At 35.0% G+C, this 23,291-nt stretch overlaps 1 protein-coding gene across 1 annotated transcript; it reads right to left on the bottom strand.

The window, feature by feature from the left end:
* Positions 1–14,033: 14,033 nt before the first annotated feature.
* Positions 14,034–19,687, bottom strand: LOC145594662 (methyl-CpG-binding domain-containing protein 2-like). The gene is made up of 5 exons (XM_081650997.1): positions 19,392–19,687; positions 18,719–19,296; positions 16,737–16,790; positions 16,418–16,587; positions 14,034–14,685 (listed from the first exon to the last, which is right to left on the bottom strand). Exons 2-5 carry the CDS (start codon positions 19,240–19,242, stop codon positions 14,465–14,467), a joined length of 969 nt encoding a protein of 322 aa, XP_081507123.1. The 5' UTR covers positions 19,243–19,296; positions 19,392–19,687; the 3' UTR covers positions 14,034–14,464.
* Between the last annotated feature and the right edge of the window lie 3,604 nt (positions 19,688–23,291).

Genomic DNA, 23,291 nt, shown 5'->3' with positions numbered 1-23,291 from the left:
CAGGAAGGCTTAATGTTACAAAATTGATATAATTAATGAGATTTATTAGACAAGCATAATCAACTTTTTAATATTATCGGATAATGGATATCCGAAATATCCGATCCGAATGATTTCGGATATCCAAAATTTTCGGATCAGATTCGGATATCAATTTTAACTATCCGAAGCTTCGGATATCCGATCCGTGAATAGGTCTAGTACCAGTGTAGTATTGTGTTACAGTGTTACACATGGTCTGATCGATGGGGACAATAAATAAAAATGATTAAAGGCATAAGTGCAAAACAACAAAAATTCATATACCATGTTACACAAATTATGGATGGGGCCGAATGGCCTATAGCATGACAAGCAATTTGAACACCCAACCTTTTATAAGAAGGATGTTTATTTAACCATCTAAGCCAATTATCAACTATGTTATAAACATGAAAATAAATGTATATAATTGATAATCACAAGGTCTTTTTTTTTTTGAAAAAAAAAAAATTATAAATACCAAATTCATATAATCACAAGTAATAATTAAAGCTAAACATCTGTCTAAAGCTGGTAGAGCAGTCCTCATTAAGGCTACCCTTTCTTCCATCCCTGCTTATTCTATGCAAACTATCTGCCTGCCCAAGTCCTTGACTTCTCAGATTGATCAAATCTGTTCTCACTTTTTCTGGGGCACTACTCCTGAAGCTAAAAAGATTCCCCTCATTGCCTGGGACAAAGTCTGCTCCCCTAGAATTAGGGGAGGGCTCAATCTCAGATTAGCCCACTTGCAGAACAGAGTGTCCATGGCAAAATTGTGCTGGAAGTTTCTCACCTCTGACAGTCTGGCTGCTACTCTAATTAAGGAGAAGTACTGCCATAGACCTGTAGTTACCCCCTTTGTCAAGGGATCCCACATTTGGCAAGATGCTGGGAAAGGATGGGACATTCTCACACACTTCTCCCAATGGGGCCTTGGGAAGGGAGACCAGTGTAATTTCTGGTTGGATAACTGGTGTGGGTTGGGTTCTATTAGGTCCTTGGTTCAGGGGCCTCTTCCTAGACAAGAGGAAAATAGAACTGTTTACTCTCTTCTGTCAAATGGAGGGATTGAAAAGAAATCCCTGGATGATCTCTTTCACCTCCCTCCTCATATTTCTACCTTACTATCCTCCATTCCCCTTCCATGTCATGGTGAGGATTTTCCTTTCTCTTCCCTTGGCCAAGGAGGCCACTTTGACAGTCAGACTGCCTACTCCTATCTTTGGGACCAGTCCCACTCTACATATAGGTCAGAGCCTTTCAATAGTACAATCTGGGATCTTAACATCCCCCCCCCCCCTGCCAAATTCTTCCTGTGGTTATGTCTTTGGGATAGGCTTCCTACTGCTGATCATCTCAACTATAGACACATAATACCCTCAGGCTCCTGTTGTTTCTGCCCTTCCACTAGGGAAACTGCTCTACATGTCTTTAGGGATTGTAATAGAGCTTCTGAGATTTGGAACATTGTCTCCCCCCCCCCCCCCCCACTTTCTTCCTTACACTTAATGATGATAACTGGTGGTGTGACAATCTAAAATCAACCATAACCCATCCTATGTTTAATCTTCCCTAGAATGAGTGTTTTGCCTTCATTACTTGGAGAATGTGGCTAAGAAGAAATAAATGGCTTTTTAACAAGAAGTCCATACAGCCTGAGAGATGGCTAGCCTCTGTGAAGAACTTGATGTTAGAATTCTCTTGCCTGGGGAAACCTGCTACTACCATTCCACCTGGGACCACCTATGAGAATCAACACACTCTGCAGGACTTTAACATTTATGTGGATGCATCCTTTAAGTCTAACTCTTTTGAAGCTGGTATTGCTTATGTATGTAAAGATAGACAGGGACTGTGGATTAAGGGTATTGCAGTCCATTGCAATGCACTCTCAGCTGTGATGGCTGAAACTATGGCTATCTTAGCTGGTGCTGCTTGGGCCATATGGGAAGGCTGGAATGGGGTTGTCATTTTCTCTGACTGTCTAAGGGCTGTGCAAGGCATCACCAATCCACGAGTTGGGACTGATGGAATGAAGAACTATTATTCTTTATGCAGGGGCCTGATGGAAACAGCAGGAAGGGCAAAGCTGTTCAAAACTTCCAGGGCAGCAGTAAAGGAAGCAGATGCGGTGGCCAGGGAAGCTTTGTTGGCTCTACAGCAAACTACTACTAGCCTATGCAATCAGGAAGCTATTTTAGAACATTTTGTAATTATTCAGGAGCCTTTACAGGCTAATTTGCAAACTTGTAACCGTGCTAATGTATCTTTTGGTCCAAACTTATTATGCTCCGGACAACTAATTGTAGGGGACATGGTCCCAGTTCTGCATCAACCACCCTAGACATGGGGGTTGCTTTTGTAAGTTGGCTATGGCCACTAACTTTATTGATGCTTATCCAATATAGTTCGTAATCAAACCAAAAAAAGTAATAATTAAAGTAGCAACTCGGCGCAACGCTCGGGCTACACACTATTTTTGTGATTATATCTATGTTATCATCAAATAAATTTCATTAGATTATCAATGCAAATTTAATTTAACTATTAATAATTGATTTGAATTACATTGAAGACTTTAACATTTTTTTATTATCAACAGAAGGTTATGACCGTGCACATAATAGGTCATTACATTATGAAACGATATATGTCAAGCTTATGTGTAATGAAGTATTTATTTAGAAATGTAATTCAACTAGTTTATAAATATCAACGAACAATGACCTATAAGTTATTTATTTAATCTGGCACGCACTAGCGTCGTGATTTTTGCGAATTCAAAAAATAATACTATAATATTATTTTTTTAAAAATAAAAATCTAATAAACAGTTATATATGGTTAACTTCACAGTTAAAACCTAAATGTCTTTTAATATTCAATAAAAGATTGCTAGGCAAAACTTATATCACATTACAATATGTCAATTTAAAAAATCATGCCTTCAATAAATCGAGTTATTATAATAAGTTATTTATTATCATTGATTGTATTGCAAAGTGGTTATATTTGAAATTTAAAAAATAAATAAATAAATAAATTGGCCGTGGAATGATTATACTACCTCCATTTCTTATTACTCGCAACAAAGGGGTATTATTTGTGAGATATAAAATATTCATTTGTTGCAAGTAATAAGAAACGGAGGTAGTATTTGAAATTACATCTCTCCCACTTTATATTCGTGTTGTATGCAACTATGCATGTAATTAAATAGAATTAATTATTATTGCATTGTATTAATTTAATCCTTTTAAAACTAGTATGTAAGCTAGCTAGTCTCGTTCATTCTCTTGTATAGTGTTTATTTAAAAACAATGCAAGTTCATATGTCATGGACATGGCTTACAGGTTGCAGACTTACAGCTATCACTCGCCCGCGTCAAAGGATTAAGCGTGTTAAACGAACTTTATTTGTGCAAAAAAAAATTAAATATCTAACCAACATCTCAGCGTGCCTGTTAATTAATATATATATCAGGCATAACATATGAGTATATGACGATGAAATGGGAATATATGAGATCCATAAAAGTCGGCCGTCTGATGATTTTATAAGAAATTACATCTCTCCCACTATAATTCATGATCCAATTAAATAGAATTAATGATTATTGCAATGTATTAATTTAATCCATTTAAAGCCAGTATATAAGCTATTTAGTCTTGTTCTCTTGTAAAACAAACACTTATTATCATCATTACATACTACATAGAGTCAATTAATTATTCAATCAGAAAATACTACTTGTCTAAGCTAAGTTGAGTGGTAGTAGAATGGGTGAGAATAATAATAAGATGGTGTTATTGGTTTTAGTTTTGGTCATCAGTTATACTATAACAACAATTGCGCAACCAGATACAGCAGAACTAGTGGTTGCTCCGAAGCCCGATATGGTTTTCAAGGAAATGAAAATTGTCTTACAAAATTTACATGCCACAGGCACTGTAGATAGAAATCAGGTTAAGGCCGCCATAAAAAGATTAAACCAGAGCAATACTGAATTTACAATTTCCTGCGATGAGTATCGTGCGTTAACTGGAGATAACACCTGCTTTTGATAACATATATGGCATCAGTTGCTTGTTTCTACAACACTAATTTTGAGTTTTAATGTTGTTTCTTTTATCAATATTCATTTATGTTCATCTTTTGTATATTTAAATTATGGATGACTTTTGATGAGTTTGAGCGATCACAATCAAATTGTGGTCATTGTATTGTATTAGATCAAATTACAATAGTTTATTTCTTTTGACTAATGTAAACCATCGATGGAGTTGACTTTTGGTTTTATGTTTTTATGATGATGAACTTTTGGTTTTTGCCTACATGATTAAATTGGAGGAAATACAAGTTAATAACTGATATCAACTTGGATTGTTGATATCAGGGGCATTGCCGTCATTTACACAATTAAATGAAGGGTACGAATGTCCTGGAAATTAAAAAATGTAATATCCCGTTGACGCCCCGTTGCAGAATTGAAGCTATAACGCACAAAATAGAAGAATGATAGCAAACGACATTGAGCAGGGAAAGGAAAGAAAATAAAACTACTCTGTGAAAAATTGAAATCCGAATGATAGTAGGATAGAACGAGTGCATATCAAATGCATCCAAAAGTAATGAGGCAGGGTTATCTTAGTAATTCTATCAAGAGAATCAAGTTAGTTTTGCCAGCTTATTTGTGTCAGCTGCTTAGTTTGCTAAGTTCTCTGTATCATTCCTAAAAGGGAATCTTAGCCGTTATTTTTCTGATTCTTGTTGCTTTCCCTAAAGCTGATCTTTGTCTTATTGTATATAATTGGGTGTACTGTGCTCAGCTTATGGCAATGAGAATGATCGGTTATTTTCCTCTGCTAAATTTTCTCTGCTCATCCCCTTGCATCATACTGTTATTTTAGTCTTCATGGTATCAGAGCGAGTGATGCAACATCGGGATTGATTACAGCAGAAGATTATCATTCTCATTTGTTTCTTATTTTCAGCTGTTTTTCTTATTCTTCTCAGATCTTTCTCTTTTCTTTTCTTCTTCCTTCGTCTGTTCTTTCTGTATCTTCTTTTCTCAGATTCTTTCTTTCTCTTGCTCTAAATGGCAGCTGATCCTAGTAGTGTGTTGTATTTACACCCTAATGATGGTTCTTATTCCATCAGTGTTGCAAAGCTTACTGGCTCTGCTGATTACAGATCTTGGAAAAGATCAATGGAGATAGCACTTTCTGCTAAAAAGAAGGCTGGTTTTGTTAATGGCACTGTTCATCGCTCTACTTATGCAGCTGATCCAGTGAAGGCCGATCAATGGGACACCTGTAATGCTATGGTAATATCATGGATTCATGCTTGTTTATCAGATACTATTAAACAATCTGTTCTGTTTGTCAATACTACTAGAGAGACATGGATACAACTTGAGAAACGTTTTTCCCTTACAAATGGTTCTAGGAAGTATAAGTTGAATAAGGATTTGTATAATCTAAAACAGAATGGTAGTTCTGTGAATGTTTATTTTACTAGCATGTCTAGTCTTTGGGAAGAAATAGATGCTATGAATTCATTGCCTGTTGTTACTGAGTCAAATGCTGAGATCAGGTCTTTAATGAATGCTATTTCTAAGTATCATGAGGAGCAAAAACTATTTCAATTTTTAAATGGCTTAGATGAGCAATTTGCAGCTATGAGGAGTCAGTTGTTAATGCTTGTTCCTCTCCCTACTGTTGATTGTGCTTGTTCTATGCTGCAACAAGAGGAGAGTCAGAGAGAGGTGCTGCTCTCTTCTCAGTTTGACTTAGATGTTTCAGCTATGTACAGCAGAAACTCGGGATATTCTGGATATCCTAGAAATTCTGGAAATCCTGCTACTCTGGCTGTAAATGCAGGTGATTCAAGGGCTGCTAGTTGCTTAGTATGTGGTATTAAGGGTCACACACCGGATAGATGCTGGAAGGTTGTGGGTTACCCCAGCTGGCATCACAAATCTAAGTCTGGTGGTGTGCAGCACAGACCACAGGATCATAAATGGAGCAAGCCAACTCCTAAACTGGCTGCTGTTGCTCATACCTCTGGATTGCTTCCTACTCCAACCTCTGGGAATGTAACTCTCACTCAGCAACAATTTCAACAGCTGCTGAAGCAACTTCCCTTGTCTGTAAAGGGAAATGATACAGATGATGAGTTGGAGCAGAGTTTTTCAGGCATGGTATCCTGTAATACAGCTAATGTTAGCTCAAATGAGTGGATTGTTAACTCAGGAGCCTCGGATCATATGACTTCTTCTCTACAATTTGTAACTAATCCCAGAATATGCCAGCAAGTTCTTACTATTAATCTTCCCACGGGTGATAAATCTCAGGTTTCTCATATTGGAACTGTAAATCTTCCTAATTGTCTTTCTTTGAAAAATGTCTTAGTTGTGCCAAATTTTAAGCACAACCTACTTTCAATTCAAAAACTGATGCAGGATTCGCAGTGTGAAGTGTCTTTCAGCAACACTCACTGTATTATCAAAGATGCTCATTCTAAACAGGTCAAAGGCATTGGACAGGCTAGAAATGGATTATACTATCTCTCACCTTCTTCTTTTACAGCTGATCTCATCTCTCAATGTTCTGTATCTCCTCAAGCATGCTTAAATGCTAATTCTAATTCTGCTGAGGTACCTTTTGCAGTCTGGCATCATCGACTTGGGCATGCTTCCTTAGGCAAGCTCAAATATATTCCTTGTATTAACAAAACTGTAACTGAGAACAGTCAAGTGTGTGTTACTTGCCCAATGGCAAAATTCACTAAGATGCCTTTTGACCTGAGTTCATCTAGAGCCTCTCACCCATTTGAATTGATTCATACGGACATCTGGGGTCCTTACAAGGTGTGTACAAGGGGGAAATACAGATATTTCCTAACAATTGTAGATGATTACACCAGAGCTACATGGATCTATCTTTTACAGCAGAAATCAGAATCTCTTTCCAAGCTCAGGAAGTTTTCTAAATATGCTGAAACACATTTCAATTTGAAGATTAAGTTCTTGAGATCAGATAATGCTCTGGAATTTAATGATCAGTTTTGTCAAGATTTTTTTACAAAACTTGGTATTATTCACCAAACTTCCTGTGTGGACAGACCACAACAAAATGCTAGAGTTGAAAGAAAGCATAGACATATTCTTGAAATTGCCAGAGCTTTAAGATTTCAGGCAGGGTTATCCTTGTCTTACTGGGGAGAGTGTGTAATGACTGCTGTGCATTTGATAAATAGGCTTCCTACTCCTGTTCTGCAAAATAAAACTCCTTTTGAGGTGCTGCATAATACTGTCCCAGATTACTTATATCTTAGGGTCTTTGGTTGTCTTGCTTTTGCAGCCAATCCAAGTCCTGGTTCTGATAAATTCTAGCCTAGGGGATTACCTTGTGTTTTCTTGGGTTATCCTGCAACTCAAAAAGGCTACAGACTTCTTGACATACAGACTAAAAAAATTTTTGTCTCAAGAGATGTCACTTTCAATGAGACAATATTCCCATTTCAACTGTCATCCCTTGAGCATTATATGCAACCTGTTCCACCAGTTCTATCTAATAAAGACAATTTCCAGTCTGCATATATAGATGATTTTTCTGAACTCAGTCTTGACAATGATATTTCTGATATCTCACATCCATCTACTTCCTCCCAAACACATTCTTCTACCCCTATTTTTTCTCCTGTCTTCTCTATTCTCACTTCTCAAGATAATATATCTTCTGAGCCTGTTCATATTTCTGTTCCTCAGTCAGCTGATAGTGATATTCAGCCTAGACAAAGTTCCAGAATCACAAAACCACCTTTCTGGGCTAAAGATTACATACAGCCAAAGAAAAAAAATGACCTGCACATTTCTAATCTTGCTGCTCAGGAAGTCTCTGCTGAATTTCACTGTTTCATGTCTTCTCTTAGCAGTGCTCAGGATCCTGTCCTGTATAAGCATGCTGTAACTAGCTCTAATTGGGTTTCTGCTATGAACCAAGAGCTTGATCAGTGTGAGAAAACTGGCACTTGGGTGGTCATTGCTCTTCCAGCAGGCAAAAGAGTGATAGGTTACAAGTGGATTTATAAAACAAAATATAAATCTAATGGTGATATTGAGAAACATAAAGCCAGAATTGTAGTTTTGGGCTGTAGACAACAGTTTGGGATAGATTACGGTGAGACTTTTGCCCCTGTTGCCAAGATGACAACTGTGAGGACTTTACTAGCTGTGGCTGCTATGAAAGGATGGTTCACATCTCAAATGGATGTAACAAATGCTTTCCTGCATGGAGATTTGACTGAAGATCTTTATATGTCTCTTCCCCAGGGTTACACTGGTTATGGCTCTAGAATCAGTGTTGATCCTCAAGGTAACACACCAACCAAGCATCCTAACCTAGTCTGCAAATTAACTAAGTCCATGTATGGGCTTAAACAGGCCCCTAGACAATGGTTCGTGAAACTGTCCTCTTCCCTTGAATCTTTTGGATATAAGCAATCAAAGTCTGATTACAGTTTGTTCACTAAGTCCAACGGAAGTTCTTTCACTGCTATTCTCATTTATGTTGATGATCTTCTTATTACTGGCAATGACAGCACTGCAATAAGTGCTTTGAAAGTTTTTCTCTCTTCTCATTTCAATATGAAGGATCTAGGTGCACTGAGATACTTTCTAGGTCTTGAAATAGATCATACAGCTCATGGCATTTTCTTGTCTCAAAGGAAATATGTCACTGGCTTGCTGAAAGAGCAGGGGTTACTCGATGCAAAACCTCTCAAACTTCCAATTGATTCTCATCTTCAACTCTCCTCTGATAAAGGCACTTTACTTCCTAATCCAGTTGTTTATCAGCAACTTCTTGGGAAACTCATATACCTGACCATCACTAGGCCAGATATTTCCTTTACAGTTCAACTGTTGAGTCAGTTTATGCATTCCCCTACTTCTACTCATATGCAAGCTGTTAAAAGGATCCTAAGGTATCTAGCTGGAACAACATCTCAGGGCATTTTACTTGCTTCTGCTTCAGCTGCTGTTCTCACTGCATTTTGTGACAGTGATTGGGCTAGTTGCCCTATTTCCAGAAGATCTACAACAGGCTATTGCATTCTATTAGGGCAGTCACCAATTTCTTGGAAATCCAAGAAACAACCTGTTGTTGCAAAATCTTCTGCAGAAGCAGAATACAGGGCTATGGCCTTAACTGCTTGTGAAGTTACTTGGTTAAAGGCTCTTCTCAAAGACTTAGGTCTGTCTCACCTAGGTGCTACTGTTCTTCACTATGATAATCAAGCTGCAATTGCTATTGCTGCAAATCCAGTTCTTCATGAAAGGACTAAGCATGTGGAAATAGATTGCCACTATGTTAGAGACATGGTCAAATCTGGTGATTTAATTCCTGCTCATGTTTCATCTCAAGACCAGCTAGCTGATATTCTAACTAAGGGTCTGTCTGTCAACCAACATCAGCACCTTTTGCTCAAGCTTGGTGCTCGTTCTTCCAAGCACTCAGCTTGAAGGGGGGTAATGAGGCAGGGTTATCTTAGTAATTCTATCAAGAGAATCAAGTTAGTTTTGCCAGCTTATTTGTGCCAGCTGCTTAGTTTGCTAAGTTCTCTGTATCATTCCTAAAAGGGAATCTTAGCCGTTATTTTTCTGATTCTTGTTGCTTTCCCTAAAGCTGATCTTTGTCTTATTGTATATAATTGGGTGTTCTGTGCTCAGCTTATGGCAATGAGAATGATCAGTTATTTTCCTCTGCTAAATTTTCTCTGCTCATCCCCTTGCATCATACTGTTATTTTAGTCTTCAAAAAGAAGTAAACCTATGTAAGAATTTGTATTCAATTATTCGATAATAAGCCACTTCCAACATGATATGGCTTACTCCCCCTAACTGAACTTGATCATCTTTCAGTCATTACACATACGTACTTCTTATACTTCTAAAATAAACCAATTCAACACGATTCGTGTGTTACATCACATTAACCAACAAAATCGGCAATACTCTTAAAGACTCTTTGAGTCGTGTCTTGGTTCCATATTATCCTCTAGCCGGCCGGTTGAGTTGGATAGGAGGTAGTCGGTTCAAGCTCGAGTGTAATGCACTTGCATTTTCTCAACTTTCACTTGCATTTTCTTTATCAATCTCAATTGATCATCAACCTATTGTAACAGGTCAATTGAACGCGTGTTATTATGAGATTGGTCCAAAAAATAAAAAATAAAAAAAATAAAGATATCTCTTCCCTAACCAAACTTGCCACACTAGCCACCCTTCCCCTTCACTCTTGTCGCCCCTCCCTAGCTGCAACCACTTCTTTCCCCCAAGTCGTAGCCACGCACCCTTTGAAGATATTGATGGTCAAAGTTTTGCCTCAGCAAATGTGCAAACTCAAGGTATGTATTAAAAAAAAAAAAAAAAAGGTAATAACACAAATTCCTAATTTGTTCATACCTTCTCCTTCTGTCCTTCCCCTACGATAAGGGCTTGTTTAGTTTACCTTATTTTTGCATATATGATCCGAACTGGCCTAATATGATCTGATTTGATATGATTGTTTAATTAATTTGACTAAACTTTGACCTTATTCGTACGATCATCTATGAATAAAAAATATATCCAGTGAAATTTTGTTAGATTCATACATAATATTCTGTTTTTTGTAATATGTAATTTTTATAATTTTTTTCATTACGAAACTAAAGATATTTATGATAACAAAACCGCACATATTTTTCTAATTTGAACTTATTTTTTCTAATTTGATCTGAAATAAGTAATATAAAGTGAGCTAAACATGTCCTAAGCGTATGCGTATGTCGTATATAAGCAACCACAACTAGCAACCTTAAATTTATGGCTAAAATCTATACTAATATATTAAAAGGCGTTCCTAAAAATGTCTATGTGCTACGTAGACTCCTCATTGCGTCACGTTATATACTCAATTCCTCAATATGTCATGTCACCAACTTCATTCCTTAATACGCCACATCACCCATGCAACCAACAATAACACTATATGATGCCTTAACTAAATTTTTTAAAAATATATATATATATATATATATGTGGATGAAGAGGTTTAAACACTCAACCTCTAAGAAGAAAAGTAATGTTTTGTTTAAAAAAAAGTAAGCAATTGTCACTTATGTTATAATCTTGCACGCAAATTTATGTTATACCACAAAACTATTAAAAACACTTACAAACTACAAACTATTAAATGTCTAATAAAAAATTGATACTTGCATAACTCAAAAAAGTTGCAATTCGGGGCAACGCCTGGACCATACACCAGTTAAAAATGAAAAAAACTTTTCAAATTTTTTAGTCTTGATGAAGTATTAAATGTCCATATCCATGTTGAAGTATTGAAGAACAAATATGAGTCTACGCTAAAGACTGCAAAGATTTAAATTAGCTAGAGAGTACTCGTAAGCCGTAACTGTAGCTAGGGACATATAGAGCTCAAATTCGACCCAATTCGCACAAAATATAAGTAGTATATAGTTCTCTACATGTTAATCCCTCTGTCCCTAATATTTTGCTTCATTTGACTTTTTGCGGTTTTTAAGATCACGTCTTATAACAGTTTTATCTCTATTTTTATGTGTAATTTTTTAAAAAAATTAGATATTTATAATAATATAATATAATCAAGATCACGTCACATCGCAAATGTTGTTTCTGAATTATGTTGGCTCCAGAATCTCCTACTCGAGTTACATTGCCCTATTCATCGGGCATCCTTGGTTTATTGTGATAATATCTCTACCGTGTACTTGTCTTCCAATCCTGTACAACACCAACGTACCAAACACATTGAGATGGACATTCATTTTGTACGCGATAAGGTCACTCTTGGTAAGATCAAGGTCTTACATGTCCCATCTTCATTTCAGTACACAGATATTTTCACCAAAGGATTACCTCGCCAACTATTTTTGATTCCAGAGACAGTAGTCTTAGCGTTCGACCCTCTCCCGTTTCGACTGCGGGATGTGATAGATAATAGGTTAATATTATCTTGTTAATATTCTGTAAAGATATATCTTGTGTAATTAGCCTCTCATAATTAGGTTGTAAATCATATAACTAATATATAAAGCTAAACTTTTAGCCAGACGACGAGACAGCGACACTTGGCCTTCCAACTTTTCGCCAAGTGTCGCGCCACGTAGGATAGACTTATATAGAATTCAATTTATGGGATAAAAAAGTTAGTTTAGAATTCTATCAAATTTGGATAGAATTTTAGGATAAAATTGTTAATTTAGAGTTTTATTTTCAATAAAATACCTCTATTTCATATGTAAAAATTGAATTATAATTTTATTCAAAATATAATTAGATTATAACCCTCATAAATTATCATATAAATTTATTTTTGTATCATAATACTTTTTGGAGCGAAGGAATTAGTTCAAATATATACCACATCCATTATTTTTAATATATTCTAATCAATTAAAATAATATACTTCACAATCTAATATAATTTGATTACTGTGTGTAGACATGTCAATCAAGTCGGGTCATGAGTCATTTTGAACAGGTATTCACCAATATTATTATTATTATTAGTCATTAGTTCATTACATGCCTACTACGGTACCGGTACTACATAGTTTAAATCGTCACAAAAACACATCAATTTCTAACTAATTTTGTATCAATGATATGTTTTAAAATTGGAAAACTTTTGAATACACCCGATTTTCAGTAATTTACTGTACATCGGGTACACTTTTGTCAGATTTAGTGTCACTTTTGTCAAATTTAGTGTCACTTTTGTCAAATTTATCAATGAAGCATAAATAACTCTTATATATGTCAGGGTAACTTTTGTGCGTTTTAGTGTAACTTTTGCACATTTTATTGTCACTTTATGACGGATGTTCAGTAATTTACTGAACATCCGTTTTATTTAAAAGTTTGTCTTTAAAATTTGACATATAGAATAAAAATTTTATCTTAAAATTTAATAAACAATCCGAGCATCGCACGGGCACAAAACTAGTACCTATTTATATTGATTAATGAGAAACACTCCAAAGAATTACACTATTCTACACTTTAGATAGTATGAGTAAAACTCAAGCACTTCAAATATTCGGTGTAAGCAATATGTTAGGATAAACACCAAGTCTTATATGCGGCCGGCCACACCGTGTGGCCAATCACTATAGGGGTTACTTCGCTAGTGTAATGGGGGTTACATGGTCAATTTTGAAGGGGTTACTTCATCATTGTTATAGAGTTACCCGGTCAGTGTTATAGGGGATACTCGATCGGTATTATAAGGGTTACTTAATCAATGTTATAGAGGTTACTTTAAGTGGCCACACGGTGTGGCCGGCCGCACACAAGACGAGCTGTAGGATAAATGTTTAGGTGACAAGAATTGCCTCCCGTAATAACAATCGTGGGTGATGGCTTTTGTAGTGTAGGCTAAAGACTAGCTTGGTCCAACTAAGTTGGGCCGAGAAAACCTGCACACCAGAATATACTTGGGGATTAAAAACTTGTATAAGTGTAATAATTTTTATTTCTGATCCCATTTTCCTTTGTTTGATTTATATATATGGATTAAATTGATTAGGATAACGAATTAGAATAAGTTTTTTTGAAATGTAAAAATGAATTATTCTAATTCGTTATACTAATAACTTATTTAAAAACCATTTTCTAATCCCATAATCTTTATTAGTATAACGAATTAGAATAAGTTTTCTTTGAAATGTAAAAATGCATTAGAAAGCAACCCCGCATTTTGCCAACATCACTTCTTCATTCTCTCCACCACTAGCCTCTACCATCTCTCTTCATTTCAATACTCCCTCCGCTTTTAAATGTGTGCTTATTTTCTTCTAGACACGTATACCAATACTAATCTTTAATCAATAATATCTTTATTTATAAATAAGTATAAATTCTAACAATTGAAAATTAATCATCTATTCATTGAGACGATTCCAACAAGTACCTACATGACTATATATTTTATCATGTATAAATCACAAACATTAATCAAAGTAGGACAAATGAATAGTGCAAAAAGTAGAAATTGAACAAGTATTTAAAACGAAGGGTATATCTCTGTAATTTTCTATACCATATTTTGGAACCAATGGAAAAGTTTGAAAGCTATTCCATTGACATATTTTTCCTCATTTCTTTGTTAAAAACCATAGGGTATTACAGCTTGAGCAAAAGAAACCGCCAAAAGGCTAGTTTGAAACACTCCCTCATCAAATCCCTTCCATCATTTTTCATCAACTTCCTAAATCTTCAACTAGTTCACAAAAAATATAATTCATATTTCACTTCCTTGAACCGTACTGTGTAGGACATACCATATGCAAAGGCTATATATAACACATTTCTAAACTAGTATCCCAAAATGTGGAGCTCCTAAAAACTCACAGATCATAGATACCATTCGGAGGTAGGCGGGGACCTTTGATCTTGAATTTATGTGGATTGTGCTGCAATGGAATGCTGCTATGTGTGTGATTTGCTGATGGCCGAGCCTTCTTTCTTGCTGGCGGAGTACCATTGCTGGCCGAAAAGCCATATGGGCCAGGTCGACTAATTTGCAAGGCTGAGGCATTATCTGGGGCAGCCCATGATAAAGGACTCGCTGCAAAGACAGCACATAATACATTATTTGTGTGGGGTAAAGGGAGATCAATTAAACAATCAGAACATTGGGATAAGTGTTGCTTAAAAAGAAAGAACAATACACTAGAGCAGCTCATAATGCCGATTATGACCCTATCAAGCAAATCATGAAACACGGGGAACGCCAAAACTATGCAAGACCAAAACAGTGTATAGACATAGCCGTTCAGCAATACTAACAGATTTTTGTCATCTTTTAAAAGATATTAGTTCAAGCAACAAAAGTATGCAAAACCTACCAAAATCATTTTAAAGTTAGATGAATAGAAAGCAACATAAAAATCAGTTTGACTACTATACTATTTACAACAAAATATAATTGTGAATTTGTGAATGAAGGATATTTAAGAACCTAGCACAAGAATTTCATATTCAACGGTAAGTAAATGAGCGAAAGCCACCTTATGATCTTACTATTCCTTTAGATAGGTACCAAGGCGTACTTTTCATCATTTTAGTTTAAATTACCCTGCCCAGACCCCTATCTGCAGCAAACAGTATCAGAACAAGAAGAGAAATAAGCACATCTAGTAGAATAAACTCTTGTATGCATGCCCTTAATCATCAAGGCTGAATAGAAATGCAAAGCTTTTTATTTGTATCAGATGGGGATAGTTATCATCAAACCTAGTTTTCGCTAATTTGCTTGTTACTAATCATCAAGGCTTTCCAACACAGCTCTCAAAGGCATCCATGAAGCAATCAAGACAAACAAAAAATCAAGCCTCCACAAACTAAATCCAGTTAGAACATGGATATCCTGCCATCAACTGGCATATAAATTCAGGATTATTTATCTACTGCACTGATCCCCCCCCCCCCCCCCACCCTCAAAATAAAATAAAATAAAAACCTCACCAAACAAACAAACAAGGAGAGCTCGTAAGTTAACAGTCAAATTTTTAAGGAAGGCAATGTCCATGCATCCATGCTTTAATGTGAGGTTATAGTTATGCCATCTTTTACCACCTAAATACTTGTCTTCGGCTAGAATACTACTATCTTAGTTTTGCATAGACCCAGATCATGCAGCACATAAAGCTGTTACACAGCTGGGACACTGCTAATTCCTTGACTATTAGTTATGACTTACATTCATATATAAAAAGGGACAAAGAAAGATTACAGCTTCCCATTTACAGTGCAGATCAGTAATTAATACAGCAGGGTACATAAAAAGTAATATATTCCAGCCTGCCCCAATTCCTATCATTTAGAGAACGTAATCTTATTTGCATTTCCCTAGCATACCGAAATTTGCATTTCCCTAGCATACCGACATTATCTTTAATGGACATAGATAGTAATGAATCTATAGCATATATCATCACAGACACCATATTTAGAGTATTATGTAATCTTATTCGCATTTCCCTAGCATACTGGCATTATCTTTGATGGTCATAGATAGACATTTACTATGGAAACACCATGTTCAATTTGATATTCAGATAAATGTAATCAATGAAAAAATACGTATATAGTGAGTGTTTTTAGGAATGTTACAGGTATCAGTCATCACCATTCACTGTCAGATTAGTTTCCCTTATGTATCATTTGCTTTTTCTTAATTTTTCTTTCAAAACATAGAGCAAATACTTGGTACACTCGATTAGAAGAAATGATACTCTGATGAAACTGTAAATTGTGATTAACTTGCTATAAAAATCCAAAATTAACACCATGTATACCTGCAATGGTCTGAAGAGGTCTTGCCATCCCAAAATTGGAGCCATCAGGCATAGGTGAACGAGCAGCACGCTTTCTGACATAATTCTCTTGCAGAGGCTTAGGAATTTGAAATGAAAACTGGGATAGTGTCACTCCTTGCATAATGTATTCTGGATGCTCCAACAAGTATCTGCACAAAATTAAAACATAGGAGTTAAGGATATAGCATAAGAACGAACATTTGCACACAAGTAATAAGTACAGGACAGACTACAAAAAATTTAAAAATACCTAGTAAAGAAGATAATCTCAAAAATGAAGAGGTTTGCAGAAACATACCTCTGAACCTCAACCATTGACCGAAGTCTCTTACCAGTTGGTGCAATATAGTACCTGAAATTGTTATTCAGATTTATTAGGCATGATAATAAAAATAAAAACAAATAAAAAACAAATAAATAAGAAAGTCGAATAAAACAACATAACTCGATTGGCCTCAAGCAGATAAGGCAACAAGAAGTTACAGCATAAGCTAGTTAATGATATGAAAAAATGCCATTGTATGGTGTAGGCGTGTAGCATATACATCATTCACGTCCGTATAAATGAGCCTTTCCTTTCAATAATAATCCTGACTTGAATTACCTTATCACTTTATCAGCATATGTATAATGTAGTTATGAACTGTGATAGAATCTAGATAGGCTAACCTAATCTAATTTGGGAAGAATTGTGCAGGTCAGACCCATACGGCCATAACCATAAAAATTCTAATTCAACGTGAAAAATGCTAAGCGGTTACCAAGTTTAGGGAAGATGGCCAAGCTTAAACCCACCTTTTATAGACGAGCAAGCTGAGGAAAAGAGAAAGATAATAATCAATCAGACATAAACAGGGTAAGTAAATTAACCTTTTTACATGCCAGTACCAAGCAGAATATAACTTCACTTTTCCTAACCTCTACCCCGCAGATCAAACAGAAACTCTCTTCTCAAAATCATTCCCACTGGTCATCTATTTTGGTCTCTCAATATTGATGTTTTAAGTTTTTAACCTGTAATTGACAAGGGTTCAAGTTTCATGTAGAAATCCAAGTTACCTTACGGGAATCTGGTGTATGACATGATAATTATCATTAAGTGCTCCTAAAGAATCTGGTGTATATAGAAGGAACACCAAGATATCTTATGGGGTTACGGTCATTATGATTCCCTTCTTCGTCACCTACTTGATAAGGTTGCAATAAGCAAGCATGCAGCTCACAGCAACTAGAATATGACTTACTTCACAAGAAGATACCAACTTGCTATTCAGTGCCTCAGTGGTCCTTGGTACTTAATGTGATCCCCATGACATACCAAAGGCAAATAATAACATTTAATAGCAGCCCAACACTTCTACATGATCAATGATCGGTAAATGAAGCATGCTAGATAGATTTGAGTATAGAAGTCATTGCTCTAAGGCACGAGACACCTAAATTTACTTTCCAACTTGCATTCAAGATCATGATCAGTGAGATATTCCAAAATCTATACTCGGATACTCCAGATATTAATTACAGATGACGGCTACAAAGTGCATCCTCTACCCATGACAGCAAATCCAGATAAAAAGCACAGAATAAAATAATCTTGTAGATGAATAAGCAGACCACCAACAACCAAGAGAATGATCAAAGCACAAGTACAAGCAACGTCTAACAACACATGAAAGCAACCAGCCAAAGATTCCTTAGAGATTTGGTAACCAGCCACCAGTATAGCCAAAAGGTCCACCATAAACACAACTCACATGCAATCAGATCATAGAAGAATAAAAGTAAAAAACAACAAATCAACATGAGAAATTCATCATTTAGCAACAACTAACTACTACAAAGTTGAAATGTGTACACCAAATTCACACCAAACCAAACACAAAGAAATAATAAACCAGCTTAGTTATCAAAATCTCCAGAGGAAGGTGTCTAAGTCCGAGACCAAATCTCATCTACATCATCGCCCTAAAAACCCAAAAATCCGAAACGATAACCAAACCCCTTAATCAAACAACATATTCATGGTTAATACAACTAGTTTAGTAGTAAAGTCTCAAAAAGCAGACCAATTACGAAAATCACGTCTACATCACTGCCCTTACCAACATTAATGAATCAAATACCATACAAATTCCATCACAAAACAAAAACAAGTTCAAAATCCCAAATAATCACATTTCCACCAATATCATCACAAATACACGTCAAACAAAAACACCCAAAAAAATTAAAACAAAAAAAAATAAAAAAATAAATTAAAATAGAGAGAAAAAAACATACACATCAGCAAATTTAGAGCAGCCTTCACCACGAATCCTAAGCTCCCTTTCCCAACCAGGAGGAGGCTGAGAAATATTAGGTTTATCAATAGCCCACAATCTACTATTATCCTGCTCAATATCAGTAGGAGTATCACAACAAATATCACCCCTCCATTCCTTAGCTAAATCACATGTAAATGGTTGCTGTAAAATATGTTCTCTAATCTCCTCATATTTCTCCTTTGTTGGTATAAGCCTCCATTTGAAGCACATAGCACATTGAACTGTAAATGAACCTACTGCTGGTAACACTCTTTGAGCTCCTCCTCCTCCTCCTCCTGAGTTTTGCATCAATGGCGGTTTCCAATGTAACGGATCGGGTTCGGGTTCGGGTTCAGCTACTGCTACGGCCATGGCTAGGTTGTCGTTTGAATTTGCCTTTGCTGGATCATATAAGACTATTTGATAGTCGTTCTTAGTGGGTTCTTCTTCATCATCTGAGGATAAAATGACTGGATTTGAACTGGGGTTTTCTTCCTGCATTTTTATCTGGTTTTTGTTTTTTGAAATTTCAAACACCCAGAAGCTGAAATTTACCTGCAACAAAAAAAAATGGAAAAAATGTTAGAAAATTGATTGAAAGAAACCCAGAAATACCCAGAAAACAGAATTTTAAGATCTGGAGAAATTACTGATTATCAATGAAAAGTGATCCTTCTGCTGTATTTGTTTGCAAAAGTTCAAATGAATCAATTGAAACAATATTTTGATGAATTTGAAAAGGGGTTTTTTTTTTTTTTGTTTGATTAATTTAGGGATTTGATGATGGGAGTAGCAGGAAATGGAGAAAAACTGCGGGAAACAGGGGGAGAGAGGGAAAGGGTATGGAGGGAGGTGGTGTAATGATAAAAGACAGAACAAAATAGGAGAGAGAAAATGAGGAGAGAGAGAAATGGGGCGAAATGAAAATGGGTGATGAAAGTTTGTTTATTTGAATGTTAGAGGATGACTAATGGTTCATTTTCCGTGATTGGATAATTAACCGAACCGCTACGAAGTATAATGATATATACGAGATTTAATTATTATACCGCATATTTCATACTTCCTCCGTCCCCTTTTGATAATCCCTTATGGACATTTTTTACGGAAATTAATAAACACAAATAAGAATTAGTTAAAGTAAATTGACATTATCACATTGGGTATGCAAAAAAGTAAATAGAGAAAGTAATAAAAGTACATGGGAAAACAATATTTACATGGGAAATATAACTTTGCACAAGTATTGTTGCAAATTGGAGGGAGTTTTGGTAAAAAGTTAATATTAATAGTTGTTGGAAAAAGCAAATGGGGTGAACATTTTGGGACTAAAATTTGCCCATAATGAACTATTAAAAGGGTACGGAGGTAGTATGTGCATGTAGTGTTTTACTCGTAATTACGAGTATATGAGAATTTATCCAACCATATAATAGTATAAATGAAATTCAATTATTATATGAGTGCTTTAATATGCATTAATTAATAAGGATATTACTGGTTTACTCAGATAATTTAACATTTATTGTAACATACGGAGTAACTAACACTAATAATGGATTTATTAAGGTTAAATTATTGTAAGTAGGGTTGGATTATACGAGTATGAAATTGAAGGTGATTATTTGACTTGATTTTGTTGTGGAATGATGTTTGCTTGTTTTGTTTGCACCAAAAAAAAATGTTTGCTTGTTTTATGCAAATAATGATAAAATATTACTAATAGCACATCTTTTGAGGATTTTTGAAGTATTAAACACAAAGGCCTAATTTGACTGGGTGGGAGAAGATTTTCGTTATCCATATTTCAAAAATCAATTGATTCATCTCTTTTAAGGTACTTTTTTGTCATTTTAGAGTGACATAATTATGGATTAATGCAATTAATATTCATTGTAGTACGGAGTGTTTAATTAATTTAGAACTTTCTTTAAACAGTAATGTTTGTTAATTTTAATAATGAACTTTCAAGAATTACATTAAACAATGATGGATATTAATTTATGCATCGATAATTTTGAATAGTACGGTTTAAATCCATGAGAAACAAAAAAAAATTATTTTAAAGTGACATCTCAGAACTCACCATCTAAGGTCCTACTCTTTTTAGCTTCTGGGCAGAGCAGAGCAGAATAGGGGTCAGTAGATTAGAGCAGATTAAATTTTAGCATAGCAGATTTCAGGAGAGCCGAGCTGAGCAGAGCAGATTATTAATGTTGTTGTTGTTGTTATTATTATTATTATTTTCTCAATAACTATTATTATTATTATTTTATTATTATTATATTAAGTGCATATACAATTGATTTAGGTGAGTGAAAACATAAATATATGTTTACCATATTTAACATATGTTATTAATAGTAGAAAGATAAAAGACAACGGTTTACTTATATTTATTTCACAAAAAAAATTTAAAATAAAATGATTTAATGAGTAATAATGATTTTACTTATCAATTTGTCTTAATAATATATTTTTAACCCTAAAAATAATAATGATATACAAAGTACTACTTGAAAACAACCTCTTTTTTTTAATTCTTAAATGGAAAGATTTGAAAAATAATTCAACTCAATGAACTAACAATCAATATCCACATAAAATGTTTCTACACATTGTGATTCTAATATCAAATGTTTATAAAAGAAATTGATATTAATTGTTATTATTATTATTTATTTATTTTGAAAGTTTTGTTATAATTATTAGAAATTATTAATTAATAATATTATTAAATATTAATTCTTACTAGTTTGAATTATTAAATATTATTTGATAATTATTATTATTAATTACTGTTATGATTAATAAATATTAATTGTTATTAAAATTATTTTTAATATTAATAATTATTATAATTATTCAAAATAATAAATTATTATCATCAATACAATATTAATTATTATTATTATTATTGAATATTAATTATTATTATTATTATTGTTATTATTAATTATTATTTGAAAATAGAGCAGAGTAGAGCAGATTTCTTTTGAGCAGAGCAAATTTGATTTGAGCAAAGCAGATTTCTTTTGAGCTGAGCAGATTTGAGCAGAGTAGAGCAGAGCAGCACAGCTCTAAAGAACGGGGCCTAACTCTCACCAAACCAAAATATTTCCTCCCCTCCCTCCCTCCCATGGCATGCTGATCAACCCACTTGGTCTCGTCACTTTGCGGCGATAAGTCGAACGGGTAATCAAAAGACACTCTGGTAGCAAAACATATAGATTGGGTCCATACTACCCTCTTAGAGAAAAGTTTTTGCTAATCGTCGAAACATTTTTGGTCGAAAATCTTAAAAGTAGTGGTGGTAATTTCCATAGCTAGTGGTCATATAGTGGGGAGGACTTTGGTTTGGTGATGCTAGCAATCGTCTATCGTGTTGATGGTGGCCTAGTGGAGTAGCTAGGGTTAAAAGGGTGGGGGAGGCATGACTAACGGTTTTACGTGGAGGGGTTTTTAAGGTTTTTTGGGGTTGGGGGAAGTTTTCCAGGGGAGGGGGAGCTTTGCGATGGAGGGGAGCGGCGGCGAGGGGCGGGGGAGGTGGGGAAGAGTGGCGATGCGTTGGCTGGATTTTTCGGCAGTGTGGGTAGGTAGGAGGGTGGTGGTATAGTGGTGGCTAAAGAAAGGGAATGGAAAAGTCTAGGGGTTAGGGAATCAATGTACGATAGAATGAGTGAACTCAAAAATAAAATTGGGTAAAGGGAATGACAAAAAGTGATAAATTAGACAACAATAAAGGGAATAGGGCTTGTCCACTCCTTTTCTCTGTAATTATTTACCCCAACCAAACTGTCCCTAAGAGTAATTTATACGGTTCTTTTATTTTGTGAATAGTATCAATATTCCAAGTGAGAAGAATTTTTTGGAACGAAGGGAGTAATAAACAAATAGTTGACCAAGAAACTAAACATGTCGATAACAGATCAATTCAAGCTAAATCTGATCAGCTTAAGGTCTAAAAAGCTCTTATAAGATCATTTTAGATACTCCTCCCGTGTTTTAAAAAATATCATCAATATCAATATAAATAAATATATATTATAAAAACTCATGGCAAGACATGCTATTTTGCCATGTGTCACCTATTTTGCCATTTAACATATGACGTGATGCCACATCATCATAAATATCTATATCTATACTTAGTATTTAAAAACACAAACCACACATTACTCATATGCCACATGTCAACACAAATCACTCATATGTCACATACCACCTTCTTTATCAAAAAATAAAGTTCATGTCTTTATGCATTCTGTAGCTTGCAAATTTAAGTAAGGAAATTAAGTGTTTCAACTACACCAAAATAAATTCAGTCTTATGACTCTTATCATCTCCTAAACTTAAAATAAAGTAATAGTAAAAAAAAAAAAAGTTGAGCTAATTAGTCCACATTATATAAACATATATATAAAGTACAATAAAACAATGCTGACTCATATAACACAAATAAGCAACACATTACAAGAAAAATATTTTAAGTAATAACCCGTGCATGGAACGGGCCTGAAGGCTAGTATATTATAAAAACTCATGGCAAG

The sequence above is a fragment of the Chenopodium album genome, chromosome 19 (genome assembly GCF_948465745.1).
Source record: "Chenopodium album chromosome 19, dcCheAlbu1.1, whole genome shotgun sequence".
NCBI classification, from domain to species: domain Eukaryota; kingdom Viridiplantae; phylum Streptophyta; class Magnoliopsida; order Caryophyllales; family Amaranthaceae; genus Chenopodium; species Chenopodium album.
Note: the sequence above shows the minus strand (reverse complement) of the source record. Positions and strands in the feature narration are given on the sequence as shown.

Bases quoted from the DNA above. Each gene is read 5' to 3' on its own strand.
- LOC145594662 (XM_081650997.1), bottom strand. From the start codon at position 19,242: ATGCAGGAAGAAAACCCCAGTTCAAATCCAGTCATTTTATCCTCAGAT. The intron at 16,588-16,736 runs GTATGTTTCTGC...AATTTTGTGCAG, and splicing joins TCAATGGTTGAGGTTCAGAG to ATACTTGTTGGAGCATCCAG. The intron at 14,686-16,417 runs GTATACATGGTG...CTGTCTTTGCAG, and splicing joins ACCTCTTCAGACCATTGCAG to CGAGTCCTTTATCATGGGCT.